This window comes from Opisthorchis viverrini, assembly GCF_000715545.1.
Source record: "Opisthorchis viverrini unplaced genomic scaffold opera_v5_19, whole genome shotgun sequence".
Lineage (NCBI taxonomy): Eukaryota > Metazoa > Platyhelminthes > Trematoda > Opisthorchiida > Opisthorchiidae > Opisthorchis > Opisthorchis viverrini.
In genome coordinates this window covers 861749-876147 of record NW_008751675.1, presented here as the reverse complement: position 1 = coordinate 876147, position 14399 = coordinate 861749, and the positions used below count along the sequence as shown (strand labels likewise).

Genomic DNA, 14399 nt, shown 5'->3' with positions numbered 1-14399 from the left:
TTTGAATGGTCGTCCTCCTGTTCTGGGGTAATTATTCCGGTGAGTCCACACCAAAGGGAAGCACTGGACTCGAGTTTCGCTCTTATGAGAGCTCATCAGCAGAGCATATCCAATGACCGTGCCGGGATTTGAACCCCGGACATCTGACATGTGACGCGAGCGTGCAATCACTACTCCACCAACACACGTTGGATGCATCTGAATTTGCACCTCTGAACGGGCAAACGTGTTCACAGTTGTGCGATGTGATTGGTGTGCCCGACTCATCGAACGACGATCCAGTAACTGTCAGATGTCCGGGGTTCAAATCTCGGCGCGGCCATTGGATATGCACTGCTGATGAGCTCTAATAAGAGCGAAACTCGAGTCCAGTGCTTCCCTTTGGTGTGGACTCACCGGAATAATTACGCCAGAACAGGAACANACGGCTGTTCAAACGAGAGTGGTGTGGCTCTGAACAAAATACCTATCCTGCAAAAAAAAAATTGCAACTCCTTCATGACGACAGTTCCTGCAAGATAAACTAACTGTTCTGTAGTATCTTCCTTCCAACGCGGAAAAAACACCAAAAGCTATTAAAGATTAGCTAGATTGAATAATTTTCTCTGTTTAGTTACCCTCGAACTCTATCCTGAATTGCCTACTGTCTGTGAGGATTTCAGGTTCATTTTCACTGAGGACACAACATCAAATTTAGTTAACCCTAGAACGTCAATATATGCAAGCTCGGAGATAAAACGTCAGGTGTGAGCGAGACCTATAATTTCAATAGCGAAAGTGACAAACTACCTAATACATTCCCAAACAACGTGCAAGCTGGCTTCCCGGAAGTCTCGGTTGAGTAGTTCTTGGCCTGTTGTTGACTGTAAGTTCCATCTGCACATTGTGAAAGGTAGTTGTTCCTTTCTCCCTCACTGTTTAACCAACCCCGGTAAAAAAATGTTCAAAATAATGACAAGAAAATCGTTCAAGGAGCCACATCAAACCGAATTCGCTAAGGTTAGTCCTCAATTCTGCACGTGACCAAAGTTACTAGAGATGGCTAGTTTTATATTTCCATGGCCGAATCGTTCTTCAAATCTGTTCACCAGGCTTCACACACAAGTTTAAATGCAACGTCCATGTAAGCTCACTTACTGTACATGTTGTCTTCATTTGAGGCAGAATTTAATTTAAAAAAACAGAGTTATTCCAATATACATCGATACATGTTTAGGTTCATATTGGTATAACGGCACATATGTACTGTATCGCAATCTCCGCAACCAAGCTCCATTTTATCTGTTGCAGCGAGAATATACTAGCTTCTTTTTCAAAAAAACATCCTGATTAAACAAGCTCATTGACTGTCGCAGCAAAACATTTGACTAATGATTTGATGAAGGGACATAATATGGAAATAACTTTGCGCTATGACTACTTGAATCGAGCCCTGGAACGCTTGGAAAACACGGAAACATCCGAAAATAGACTGTGCCGGATGAGACATGAGTGAGGATGAGGAATGAATTTGCTATGTGCCGCTCTGTACTACTGACTTGCGTTTTAAGTGACAAGCGCCTCTTCTTCTGATAGGTAAATAAACAGGACCATTCATCCGTGTGAAATGGGGACTTGAAGGAATCGTGGTGATTCGATTATGTAATACCCTGTTTTTTTATCCTGGCAGTCTCTTCAATCAAAACTTTTGCTTAGAGTTTCTTGAGGCTGGGACGCGTTTGTACGTTATTTTGGGGGATAACTTTCTGCAGTTTAAGATATAGGATATTGTAAACCCTTAGTACAGATTCATGCTGTCTGCCTTTTACATATTTTTCCAGACTTTTCCCACAACTCTAATCTTGAAAGTTTTTGACCTCACTCAATGTGAGTTCATTGAATGCAAAATGTGCCCAGTTATTTACGGAGATCGCCTTGAATCACTGCCGGTGAGATTTCAAACAAGTGATCTGCAAACGTTCAAATCGCGACTTCTGGGACATCAATTGTAGTTTTGTCAGCTATTCAACCTGCTTGTCACATAGGAGACCAATTTTAGATGGTTCCTTCAGTTCACTCCACTATTAAATTCCTAGAATGCAGTCTCTTGGGAAAATGAAATCGTTTTTCGTCTTTCAAGACGATCTTCCTGGAGAAGTACACGTTCAAGTCCCACTGATGTTTTACAAAAGAACGGAAGATGAACCGTCATTTGACAGTTTCACCTGACTTTTACTCACAATCTTGCTTAAGTGATTTCGGTCAGTGAGAAGGTTTCAGTAGATCATCCAGGCAAGTACCAGGTTCATTTTTAGCCTCTGATTTGCTTCGCTTCCAAGCCTGACGGCGTGATCGATATATTAAACGGACAGCGACAGTTTTACCTGACTTTTACCCACAATCTTGCCAACTGCTAAAGTGATTTTGGTCAGTGAGGTTTCAGTAGATCATCTGGTCAAGTGCACGGTTCATTTTCAGCCTCTGAGTTGCTTCGCCTCCAAGCCCGACGGCGTGATCGATATATTAAACGGACAGGGAGAGGCCGGCCGGAACGGATATGAGCGATGCACAAATGACCACTGCCCTCACTCCAAATAATGAAAGTGAAACAGAGTCTGGAAGCCTCGGCCATGTCACTTAACATATTATCTGTCCAAAAACCAGTGCGAAATTGGTCTGCGTTGAGAAAAGATGTCCTGGCTAGAATCACCATACCACTAGTGTACAATTTCCATCTGTCTATGATGGGAAAGGCTTTTGGTGGCAGTCCCACGACTGCTTCTTTAGTTCAAGGGCCATAAAAGCCTCAAAACAGGATTCTGTTTACCGTTTGTGACTCACCCGTGTCATTTTTGTTGAACAGCCTCACACCTTGGAGCAAAGTTCATGCGCAAGTCACTCCTGTTTTCATGGAGATTTCATGAGGGGCTAAAGTGATAACCCAGCGAACCTATGGTATGGTTGGACATGGATAAAATAAACAGGGAGGACTAACATAAGGCTTAATGGGGACATCCTCGATAGCATGCGCAAGTGGCGAGGGGGAAGAATCCCAGTGTAAAAGGATCATTGGGTTCACAAAATGACACGGGTTTGCAAGGTTAAGTCCCGTTGACCAACGGGCCAATAAAAAAGGTTTCATACAAACGCCCAGACTTCTTTCCGCTTCAGTTCTTGTTGTGTTTTGGTGGCTTTTGGATCTTAGCGGTTGCCCATTGACCTAGACATTCTCATTTATGCTTTGCATTCTATTTGTAGAATAGGTGTGCGCGTAAAATGGATGCGTTACGCTGAACAGGGATAACTAAAACTTTATGGGACGTTTCAACCTATCGTCTAAAGCTAGAAAACGTGAGCATCCCATGAGTATCTCAGCCCTCTGGTGGGCACCGTTGAAACACAGGCAACGTGATCGTAACACAACCGGGTACAAGCTGCAACCATATGTTGCAGTATCTTATCCCACTGCCGGTGCATGCTTTCACTGAAAACTCAACATTTTCACCGGGGTCACGCAGTATGGTAAACGTCACCAATAACAAACACATTTAGGTAGTTGGTGGGTATAAAGGTGTTAAATGCCTCTAAATAGACAACACCTCAGCAGACACCGAGATCGGTTCCAGGGATTCTTGCCCTCTCTAATACTTCCAGAAATTTCCCTCGGAGGGACGCCGCCCGGTTGAAAAATGACATGGCTTTCCAAAGCCCTTAATACCATTCAGCGCCAAAGGAATTAAGGTCCGAGGTAGTCTGGAGGCAAATGAGAGAAGATACCAAATTACTCTCTCAGTGGAACTGATGTTTAAAGACGGCAATGCCGGGTCAGCCGGACCACAGAACTTAACATAGGTGTCGCAATGTTTGAAGTCAAATTATTCTGTAATGCTGATCCGCCTCAATCCAACTCTTACAAGAGGCATTTATAACATTTTGTTCTATTCAATTACCTGGTTGATTTATATATGGTGATGGGTAGGAACCACAAGCAAGGTCCTTCAGGTTGACATTTTGGTAAAATCAAGCATCCGGCTTCAGTTCCATTGTACTGTTGCAACTTCACTCCCAAATAAATTGATTTGTACACTCCAATTCGGGGTGGGAAAAGGGTCACTGCATCCCATCGTTCTGATCGTTTTTGGTATATGTTCCTCGACGTCCATGTTTTTTAATGCTGTGGGCAAAAGACTGCCGACGGTGCCACGGGTGGATTCAGCGTCTTTAATCTTTAATCTAGTCCAACTGGTCGCTATATTTTAGTGGAACGTATAACGTTAAAGCAAGTAAATTAATCCAGGAATTGAATATTTGGTGGTAAGAGGGTATACGGCTGTGCAATACGGTTCCTACTTGAGTTTGGCTAAATTGCATGGAGACTGTTTCCCTCTAGGGCGAAAGAACTTACGATTATTCCGCATACCCGTGGACCGACGTAAGATCTAGTTGAGTAGAATGCAGAAGCGGTCACTCCAAGCTCTTCAAGCTCTCTGCAGGTGTGGGAAATGTCCACCACTGGCTTGAAAACGAACTGCAGGAGGTTCGAAAACGGTTGCGGAGAGTCACTAAGAATGACCGATTACCAGATCTCCAGTAAAACTTTTCTACCTCTTTTGTACCAAAAGTTGTAGTGTAGACCAATTCGGACCAGACAGGTATTATGTTGACGGAAGGCATTGCGGGCAGTTGATTCATCAGGGCTCGGGAGCATACTGTTCAAGAAGTTTGCAAAATTGTACTGAGGGGATCGATAAATGCCTACGATGGACTAAATCTGCGCACTGAACGATTTTCGCTAAGTGCGGACTGGGCGCAGAAATTCATGTACTGAGTTCGGAAGATTGCTGGACCCTGGTGCGGAATCGTCTGCACCATTTTCACTCTGAGGTAAGGATTGAGATCAGCAACTTATTTCAACCCCATGGTGGGTCTGCACCTGGGTGCAGGAATACGCGGACTGAGTGCGAAAATCTCCCTATGCGGAAATTTGTGCACTGGTGCCAGCTGACGAATTTACAACCTTCCCCTCAGTAGCGATAACAGTCTCGGTGGTGGATGCTTTCTATACCTACAGATCTTGTTCGTTAAATCAGATGTTATGGACGCAAGACTGGAATTAACGCTGCTTAACGCTGACGGGATCTCAAAAGAACTAAGAATACTAAACCCGGAAGATGTGGCGCAACAATCAAGTTATATCCATGCAACGCAGTTAAAACTCGACTGTATCTGCATGCACGTCTATCTATCGAGCTTATGTGTCTCTTCCCCCTCTCTCCCCCTATTTCAGGTACCATAATCGAACCACCAGGAGCCCCGGACAAGAAACAGTAGCCGCTTGTACACCCCCTACTGACCTTGACCTAGCTTTTTTGTAATCCCGACTTCCGGTTTCGGTTTCGGTTGAATACGCGTGTGTCGTTACCACACTTTGGTGTTCTCTTCTATCCCGCCCGACGTGTGCGCATGTGCGCTGTGTATACCGTATGAACTCATTAATACCAGTCCGTATATCTGCACATTTCAGAACTGACGTGTACTGTCGCTACATCCTCTCGAACGTCGAATACCGTCCCACGCTACAACCAAACGAATTACCAAAAATGGCGCTCAGTATTCACACAATGGAATGAAATTTTCGAAGGTTATGACGTGTCCCTGGTGAACTAAAGTAATCAGGCAATTGAGTTGAGTGTACCAGTCCGAATTTGTAAGCCCCATTTAGGCATCGCGGTGTCTCAACGATGCTGGGATTTTATTCCACCAGTCTTTTCCACCAGAGGTACAATTGTTTTAGTGGACGATGAAATTTGATGAGCTGCAAAACCTTGAATGTAGATCAGAATGGTTTTGGGTCTGAGCACATACGCAAAAGAATGCAACATTTTGGCGCAAAAAGTTTTACTCCACTCGGCTAATGGGCTCCAGTTTTAAAAAACAACTCCGTACAAATAGCTGACTAGCTCAACCAGCCTCCAGTACAGAGTCTAAATGCATCTTTCTAAGAAAATAAGACATTTTATTGCCATCATGCCAAGTACTATCACCACAGGACCCGGCAGTGTCCAGCTACAACTAAACCACCCACTGCCCCAGCAAAATGGCGGTGCAATCAAGTTCGGGTCTCCCCAATTTATGGAATGGCCTCATTCCATGTTGAGCAGTTTGACTTCCACAAATCTGTCACATATCAGAAATTCATTGTTCTGTTATATTTACCTAAAAAGCAGTCAACCGTATATATATATATATCAGCTTTAACTGCGTACCTCAAAGAGAAATTCGAGAATGCTGAAGACAAAACCAGTCAGATGATCTCCCAATTTATTCAGGATAATGCAGCACTGACTCTTGGACAAACGGTGCCAATACAGCTATATTTTACTGCGACCTCCTCGCGAACAGTCACAAGGATAGATGGCAGCAGCGCTACACAGAAGCCTCCACAGCCAATTGCTTTGTCAGAATTTGCTCGAAAGATATGCCTTTCTTTGCTGCTAGTGGACCTCCGGAGCTGAGAGGCACTATGCCCCACACTTTGTCTCCCAAAGCAGCTACCAGTAGACCAAGAGACACAACCCTCCGATCGTGTTAAAATTGAAAAGACACTTGCTTCACCGATTAGAGAACTCAAATCTTATGCGGGCAGAAGTTTTGCAGACGGCAGATAGCTTGAGTGTATTCCAGCGGGGCCGTTTCGTGTGGTGCTTTAGCGCGTTGTTGTGGCTTGATCTTGACATAACTACAACCCATCTCCCCGATATCTTACTAGCTAGTAAGGGGGGATCACGCCCTAAATCAGGATAGAAGTAAACAGGAGATCCGTTCCCATCTTTAGCAAAATAATCCTAATTGATCAGCCAGCACAAGCACGATAAGCGAAGCCTCATCCGAGATCTCAGTCAGATAAAATGAACGATTACTCGTGCCTCCGAACATCGGCCCAATATAATGACAGCGGGCCACGAAGCCGTGGTTTGGCCTATCGTTCAAGAACTTGGTAAGCGCGGTGCTATAGGGGTGGTGTAGACTCAAAAAGCCAGTGCTCTTACAATACAGTCTTTCCTCAATGGAATCTGCTTCGGTAGTTGTATGAAATTACTTCGTGCAGACTATCCGATGGCGCCCTGAGATCACCACTGCCACCCACCAGTGAGCAACTCACTTCATGACATCAAAAGCAAGCATCTACTGGCTCAGCAACAGAGAGCCAGCTGATCTCAGTCGCACAAGAGTTCCCACCTCCCAATGCCCGACCGCCCAGCACACCACAGGTTACAAAACTGACACCGTGCTAGTGAATCGCCCGGGACCCCAGTAGTTTCTGACGAAACCTGCCGACATTCAGATACCCCTGGCACAAGTGTGCCTGTTGCCCACTCTTTATCGTAAACAACCTAAAGCGGTGAAGTTACTTCACACTAAAGCAATAAACTGCAGCAACAACCTCGTTTAAGGAACGCTATTTTGTGACCTATTCCTAGCTTACGAAAAAACCACTCAGCTGCTAGCTTTCTCCATCCTCCACGCAGCCCAATAACTAACTACTCCAAGTTGACAGAGACACTCTGAGTTGTCTTACCAATGAAGCATTCATAACTTGGATAACAAACGATTTCAACGTCTCTCTCTCAACAGCTAATCACCTGGTAAACACTTTTTTGAGAAACGCTTCCACTCCTCATTCAGCCAGCGATTCCGATTAGCCACCGGGGTATCTCAAATGGCAATCGCGGTCTCACCACGCTCTCTCTGGCGGATCTCATCTAAAGCAAGGAATTATCACTTTCATGTTACTTTACTTTCACCTTCGCCGGGCATCCCTTGGATGCGCTCAACACATCCTGGTATACTTCTTCTTAATTACCAGGCTGTGCTTACCAGGACAACGGCTGGATTACAAGCCCGTTAGAACTTAGTTTGGATAACCCTTGTGGTTTTGTAAGGAATGGCATCCCTTGCTTGACGTCCCCATTGTAACTACAGAATGGACGGATGCATCAAAGAAGTGCGCGGGCGTAAGTGACGCGGAGACATGATAAAAGGCTCTAGCAACCGCTTATCTGATGAAAAAACCCTTGGTTGCTACTACAGCTGCAATCAGATTGAGGCCGCCCGAACTACAACTGCATGACTGCACGCACCAGCTGGCTGGCCGCCTCTAACTTTGTGTAGGTATGACAGCACGTTCGTCTCAAGACTAATCCAAAATTTGATTTAAAATCTCTCAGTTAAAACTACAGAATGTGAGGTTGGTAGCATTTGGACAATCGCCGGAAAGCTGCGAAATCAAATGAAGCTTAGGCCAGTAGTGCCTGTCGCCTGGACGGTTACACAGATCTGCATATCCGGAGCCTGGATCGAAGCAGTGACCTCAAACTTTTGAAGCAACCCATTAATGACATCTCACTTGAACAACTACAGGATTCAATCGCACTTCCATGGGAAGGACATCTTGACCAACTAATGGTAACTAATATCCCATCTGAAATTTGACGCATTGGAATGTACTCAGCACAAAGGTTAATCCACTCGCGAGAGGCCCCACCGGTGGCGGTCGCATTTTACCCCGCTCTGACAAGCATTTTCGGACGGCGACTGCCAACAAAACGTCAGTTTGAGTCCCGTGATCATGCATCGCTTTCCAAAGACGGCAGGAAAATATCACCAGTTTCGTGGAAGTGGGAAACCGATGTAAGATACCATGGATACCATCCACGGTAAACACTTAGTCCAGTGATGCAGCGCCCAGCCAACACGCGGAGCAAGTCAGATCCCAGGTAGATGTGCTCCGCACGAATAAACGCGTCCCTTAATTGCAGCTGCCAAAGTTTCCATGACACATACAACAATAACCTATACCCTTGGGTCTATGGTGCATCCAAAGCCGTCTCATGCGGAAACGAAGTCTTCTTATTAGAGTTCGAAGTTTTCACCTTAGTTTTTCAACAGAGTTTGGAACATCTTTTACATCAGAGGTTGTTTTAATGTACAAATTCCCAAGGTCTGTGCGTTCCCAAGGTTTGTGTTCGTTCAGTGGCTACTGTTTGCATGAGGAGGAAATAGTCAGCTTCTCGGCCTAGACTTACCTCACCACCTAAATGAAGCCTCGGCTGGAAAAGCCAGGACTTCAGGAAATGAAAATAACTTCGCTGTCAATGCTTATCCTCTTGGGAGCACCTACACCCTGGATTTTATTCACGTTAGGCTTTCGAAGGTACTGAGATAAGGGAACTAAAAGCAGTTTACAGTTAAAAATAGCTACTGCTGGACTGTGCTTTGTGCGTATTTGAATGCTTTGGCGGAATGTTCATTTTATCCAGCACGGAATTTCGGTTCGACAGCAGTTTTGGGCTGTCCAAGTGCCAAAATAAAAAATAACTTACGTGGACTAAAGATCTAGACCAGCTTGGCGCAAGGTCTCGTCTGGTGGATTGGGACGATATCCAATCTGAGAAGTTGCAATTCCAAACCGGCGGGTCACATACCGTCAGGCATGATCATAATGGTACATTTGGCATAAAGGCAACACTGGCACCAGTTGTGAATGCAGTAGGAGCAGTAACAAAATATAATAGGCATCATCCAACACGCGCCGGAACATACCAAATTAAAGCGAAATCGGCCAGTAACAATTCGAGGATGGTGGACAGTAACGAGGCAGAGGGAAGGCTAGACAATGGTGTTCCGTCTACCACGTGGAAACTGCAAATTACAGAAAACAGGACTGAAAATCTGGAGGACCAGGAGTGACCCGGCCAGCAAACGTGGACTGAAACTGTAAACCCGTCTTAAGGTTTCATGGCTTTGGACATTTGTGTTAACAGCCAGGGTCACGGAAAGTGTAAGTGGGTTTGATGAGGTGAAGGAATTTGCAAATTGGGATAAATGACAGCTAGCAGTACAAAATCATGGGGAATAGTAGAACAGGATGGACTCATTGGTGTCACCGAAAGTAACCCTGCGGCCGGATGAAAACATTTTTAGTGGGCGGTATGGGCTCAGCTAGCTAAACACGAAATTGGCATAATACATAGTTAACAATGCGGTATCTATCCAGCTTCCAGGGTGCATAAGTAGAAAAAGACAGTTTCTGGTTGAGCATGGATGTATGGGAGTCTTACATTGCGTACACAGATGAACATTAGTGCATGTTGGAACTTTCACCAGCGCAAAAGTGATGCGATGCCCCACGCCTCTCCCTTCACGGAGACCAAGTTGACTTCAATTCTAGGTTCCATTCGTAACACCAGGTTGCAGATGTCCAATAGGTGCTGAAATCGATAGGCTAAAACTAACCAAGCTTGCAGTCTTTTCGCTCTCATTTCAATGTGCGACAGCCTGAATGGTAAAAGAGCACCGGAGGGTTCTATGGATAACACCTCATACCAGGACTCGGGTTTGGGCGACATACCGAGATCCGGCACTCCTTCCAGAATGGTCTGGGCTGTGATGTGCTGCAAAACTCTAAAACATCAGACCCTTCTGTGGGCTGCCAATCAAGTTTCCGCAGGGTTTATCAGCAAGGTTCGTCGATGGATTGGTGCCTGAGGATAACTCTCCTTAACCTTGACAATTGTGATTAGAATTGCATGGAAGAAGATATCGTCACGGCGACTGTTGCTGTCGAACTGGAAGTCCGTGATGTGATGTTAGAGACCATAGTTCAACTGTACGTGATTTTTGACATGGTCAGCCATGTCACAAAAATGACTGCGTACTATGGAAGGTCATGAAATACCACTGTAGTAGATAACGCCAGCAAATACCAGTTCAAAGCAGTTAAATCAACTGAGTAGAAGTGGGCGAGATGATACAACTTACGGTTCGTTGGTACAGTTACTTATTATAACCACAATAAATCCAAGTCGAGCTCCTTCCTGGAATCTTCCTTGACATATTCCTAGATGCTTTCTATCCCGTCGTAGTCTGCACGTTAGATCACCGCTCGTTAATTCACTGACAGCGTAACTCGACACAGTAAGAAGGGAACACGCCTTTCACGAAGTACAGAATTTGTATTGTCTGTATGCATTCATACTTCTTTGCCTTCACTTAAACAAAAGTTATTCGGTATGAAGAGAAGAGGAATAAGCTGAGATTTAGTGAGCGATAGAAAGTGGTACAATTTGAGTAATGATAAGTTCCAAAGAAAGTACTAATGTACAATGGTCAGAAGGATCACCATACCACCAAACCAGCTGGCAAGCAACCTGTGCATCAGTAGGACGTGGGCAAAGCTTTCAACGACGGAGTTCTTTATCCGTTGTCAGCGACTGTCTTCTATTTGGTGCCCAAATCGTTGGTTTCACCAAACTTAGCTACCGTTCTTAGCAGTTTCACAGTTGACGTTCAGGTATGAGTCGTATAAAGGCTCTCGCTTGTATTCATGTCCATTGGTGTCGTATGGATGAGCACAGGGAACAGTTAAAGATGAGAACGTGTGAGCGATATATATCTAGTTTTGATACTAAACGCTAAGAGATTAGTAAGTGCCAAGTGTAACTATGTGCCAATTGGATCTCCTCTAATGCTGAAAACTGGGATTCCCTAGGTTCCTTTTCCCAATTGCACTGCATTCTAGAGCCAGGTGATGTGTTTTAACGATGCAGGCAGGTACGGACTGCATGTTGAGGTCGTTCTTGCGGCCGTAGCTTACTCGTTGACGCATCCCTCCTCAATATAACAGCTTTATTAAGTGTTGTCTGTTAGTACCGCATGATAAGCAAAAGCGCCCAGGAGTGGGGCAGGATATTGTTGTGTCTTGAGTTCAACGGTGTACACCGGCAGAGTTTTACCAATCCATACTGATCCAAACTCAGCACCCTGTATTGAAGTGAAAGGCTTCCTTAATAAAGCTTGCCCACCGTAGAGCTAGCACAAGGAATGAGGATCGTTAGTTGCACGCAACACATTGACAGCTTATTCCAGTTTGAGAGTTCGTAATGAAAAAGATGACGGTGGTTTATTTGTAACTACAGAGGACATTTCACAAGCAACATTCCCTAATTTGCCGCGGTGAGGGTCGGTTTACTTCGGACTGTATTTTATTCCTGCTTTTGAATCTAGAAATAAAGTGAATGAAGTAGGCTATGCAAATGATGTGTCAGGATGCATTGCTCTGAGGTGATGGGGAACCCACGACATCCCTCGGTCGGAGTTTGTTAGAGGTTCATCTCCCCGGGTTTTGAGGGTGAAATGCCACAAGCGTGCTGTAAATGGCTTGATCATTTCTCTTCTGACCCCGTGACACTGTTGTACCACGAAGATCGGTGCCGGAGCCAACACAACCCACAGAATTATAGAGGTACGCTAGGTTTGCCACCTTGCCAACGTCATCAGAAAACGTCTGGCGAAGGCTGTCGGAGAGGGCCGTGGCCACGCTCAGTAACGTTCAACGTATCGCTAAAACGCCATTGTGGTCATTAAAAGCTTTACTTTGCATGCCACTTATGTCGTTTATTGTGCACCATGGTCTCTCGTGACTCCAGTTCTCCAAGTTGTGTCCCAGCCCTCTTTTGCTCATTTTTCTGCTTCCCATATCAAGCATACAAGCCCTGCATCGCTGTTAGTTTCCTTCAACACGATAGGTTCCTTTAATGGTCACTTAATTATTTAAGTAAACGATAATTTTCAGAAAGTTCCCATGGTGTTTTAGCAGTCATTTGTTTTTTCCGCTTTACCAGCCTCCAAACAGACCTTTTTCTAGCCGTATTTAATGCGAATGGTCTAGCTTACTCAGAAACAGCCAAAACCACGTAACTTTCAAGTATATTCTGCACTGGGTCTACCAAGCTCGATCCATTTTCAGGTCGCCTGACGGAGATGCTACTATCCCCTTCCACACACTACTGTTATGGATTACGCTTTTTTCCATTTACATCCATAAACGCGAAGCCTACGTGCTGTAGCGTATTCAATATCATGCGTTTAGTCTGGTCAGGTCCCGAGTGCCGGTTAGAATGCAGGACTAGATTGTGAAGCACTCTTCAAGTTATCTCCGATGGTGATGCCAGTAGAGCGCGCAAAATTTGGCCTTACACCAGCAAAGCGTTTCTTCTAACTTTTTGAAGGCAAGATACATTCAGCTCTGAGATGGCGTGACTTAGTGAAGAGTGCAACAGTATGGTACTAGACACGCGACTAGGAAAAGTCACGTCTAGGAGATCCCTTTTGACATACTTATAGTCATCACTGTCCAATTATGCACCATCACTTCTCCAGAGGTGGACAAAATCACTGGCGGTACAACGTGCCATGAAAGGGTTAAGCCGAACAGTAGACACGTGACAACATCTACAGTGGTTATTAGCTGTTAGGTGTGCAGCTCTGAGTAAGGAAACACTACATCAAACGAACAAATAAAAAGCAAATCTTTGTGTCGAAAGTCTATGTTTTTTTAAAAAATTGTGATCACAACAGTTGACAGTAAGCTTAGTTGAGCACTAATTGAGATTTAATTCTTCTAGTAAATTTGGGCTACCTAGTTCTTTGAGGTATCTGTCAACAATGAATCCAATCCCTCGCAGGCACAATGTGCTCGCAACTTCCCAGGCTCTTTGGCGTTGGGTACACAGAATGGACGCACAAAAAGCCCTACGTGATCCAGAGCAAAGTATACTTTGCCTTGTTATCATACCACTCACAAGGTTCTGTCTCAACTTTTGACTCCGTAAAAATCAAGCCGACTGTCATTTAGGTAGGGTAAATGGTGACGAAACTAAGGCGACATGTATCCGTATTGATGAAGTCTATACTGTAAAGCACAACATCCCGGGTCCCACGAGGAAGCAGCCTCCTGCCGAGCCTATTTTATAGGTACTGATTCCGCACGCATCACACGTGCATAATCTAGTCAATCGTTTAAACTACATCCGCCAACATGCCTGCCCTCAGGCAAGTATTATGGGTGGCGTCTGACAACATGGACGCCATTACGACGAATAGCTACCGTATTTCTCACTTTCTCCAGCAAAGCACAGCGAAGGTTAGTGGGAAACTGCAGCAACAACGCCCAAAATTTTTCGAACCAATTTCATCCGCTACCGCCAATTTGAATCCTGTCCACTGCCAGTTTTATGCCACTCCGAAAAACGACAAGCGGCTCGGCAGGCGCAACCTGAGCATGCGTTACTCATGCCCCAGCAAACGGCACAAAAAGTGAAAAAAATCCAAATTTTCAAAAAAAACGGTCAAAACCTTGGCAAGTCAATGGTCTTTGCAGATAACGGTACCCCAATACCTACCTGTGATGGAAATTCAGTAGCGGGTAATTTTAGCTTCAGTCTTGGAATGAACCGTTTGGCGTCGGAAGCGATCGGTTCATCCTCTTATGAGAAGTTTTGAGTCCCAGACTGATCAGTTGTTTGTCGTTTTTGGCAGCGTTACTTCAGGTGTGATTGGCTGTACTTAAAAAATGTCGA

General features: G+C 44.9%; 1 protein-coding gene across 1 annotated transcript; it reads left to right on the top strand.

The window, feature by feature from the left end:
* Positions 1 to 939: 939 nt before the first annotated feature.
* T265_01737 (hypothetical protein) lies at positions 940 to 14140 on the top strand (the record flags this gene model as incomplete). Its single annotated transcript, XM_009165827.1, has 3 exons — positions 940 to 999; positions 1821 to 1928; positions 13949 to 14140. 3 exons carry the CDS (start codon positions 940 to 942, stop codon positions 14138 to 14140), a joined length of 360 nt encoding a protein of 119 aa, XP_009164091.1.
* Between the last annotated feature and the right edge of the window lie 259 nt (positions 14141 to 14399).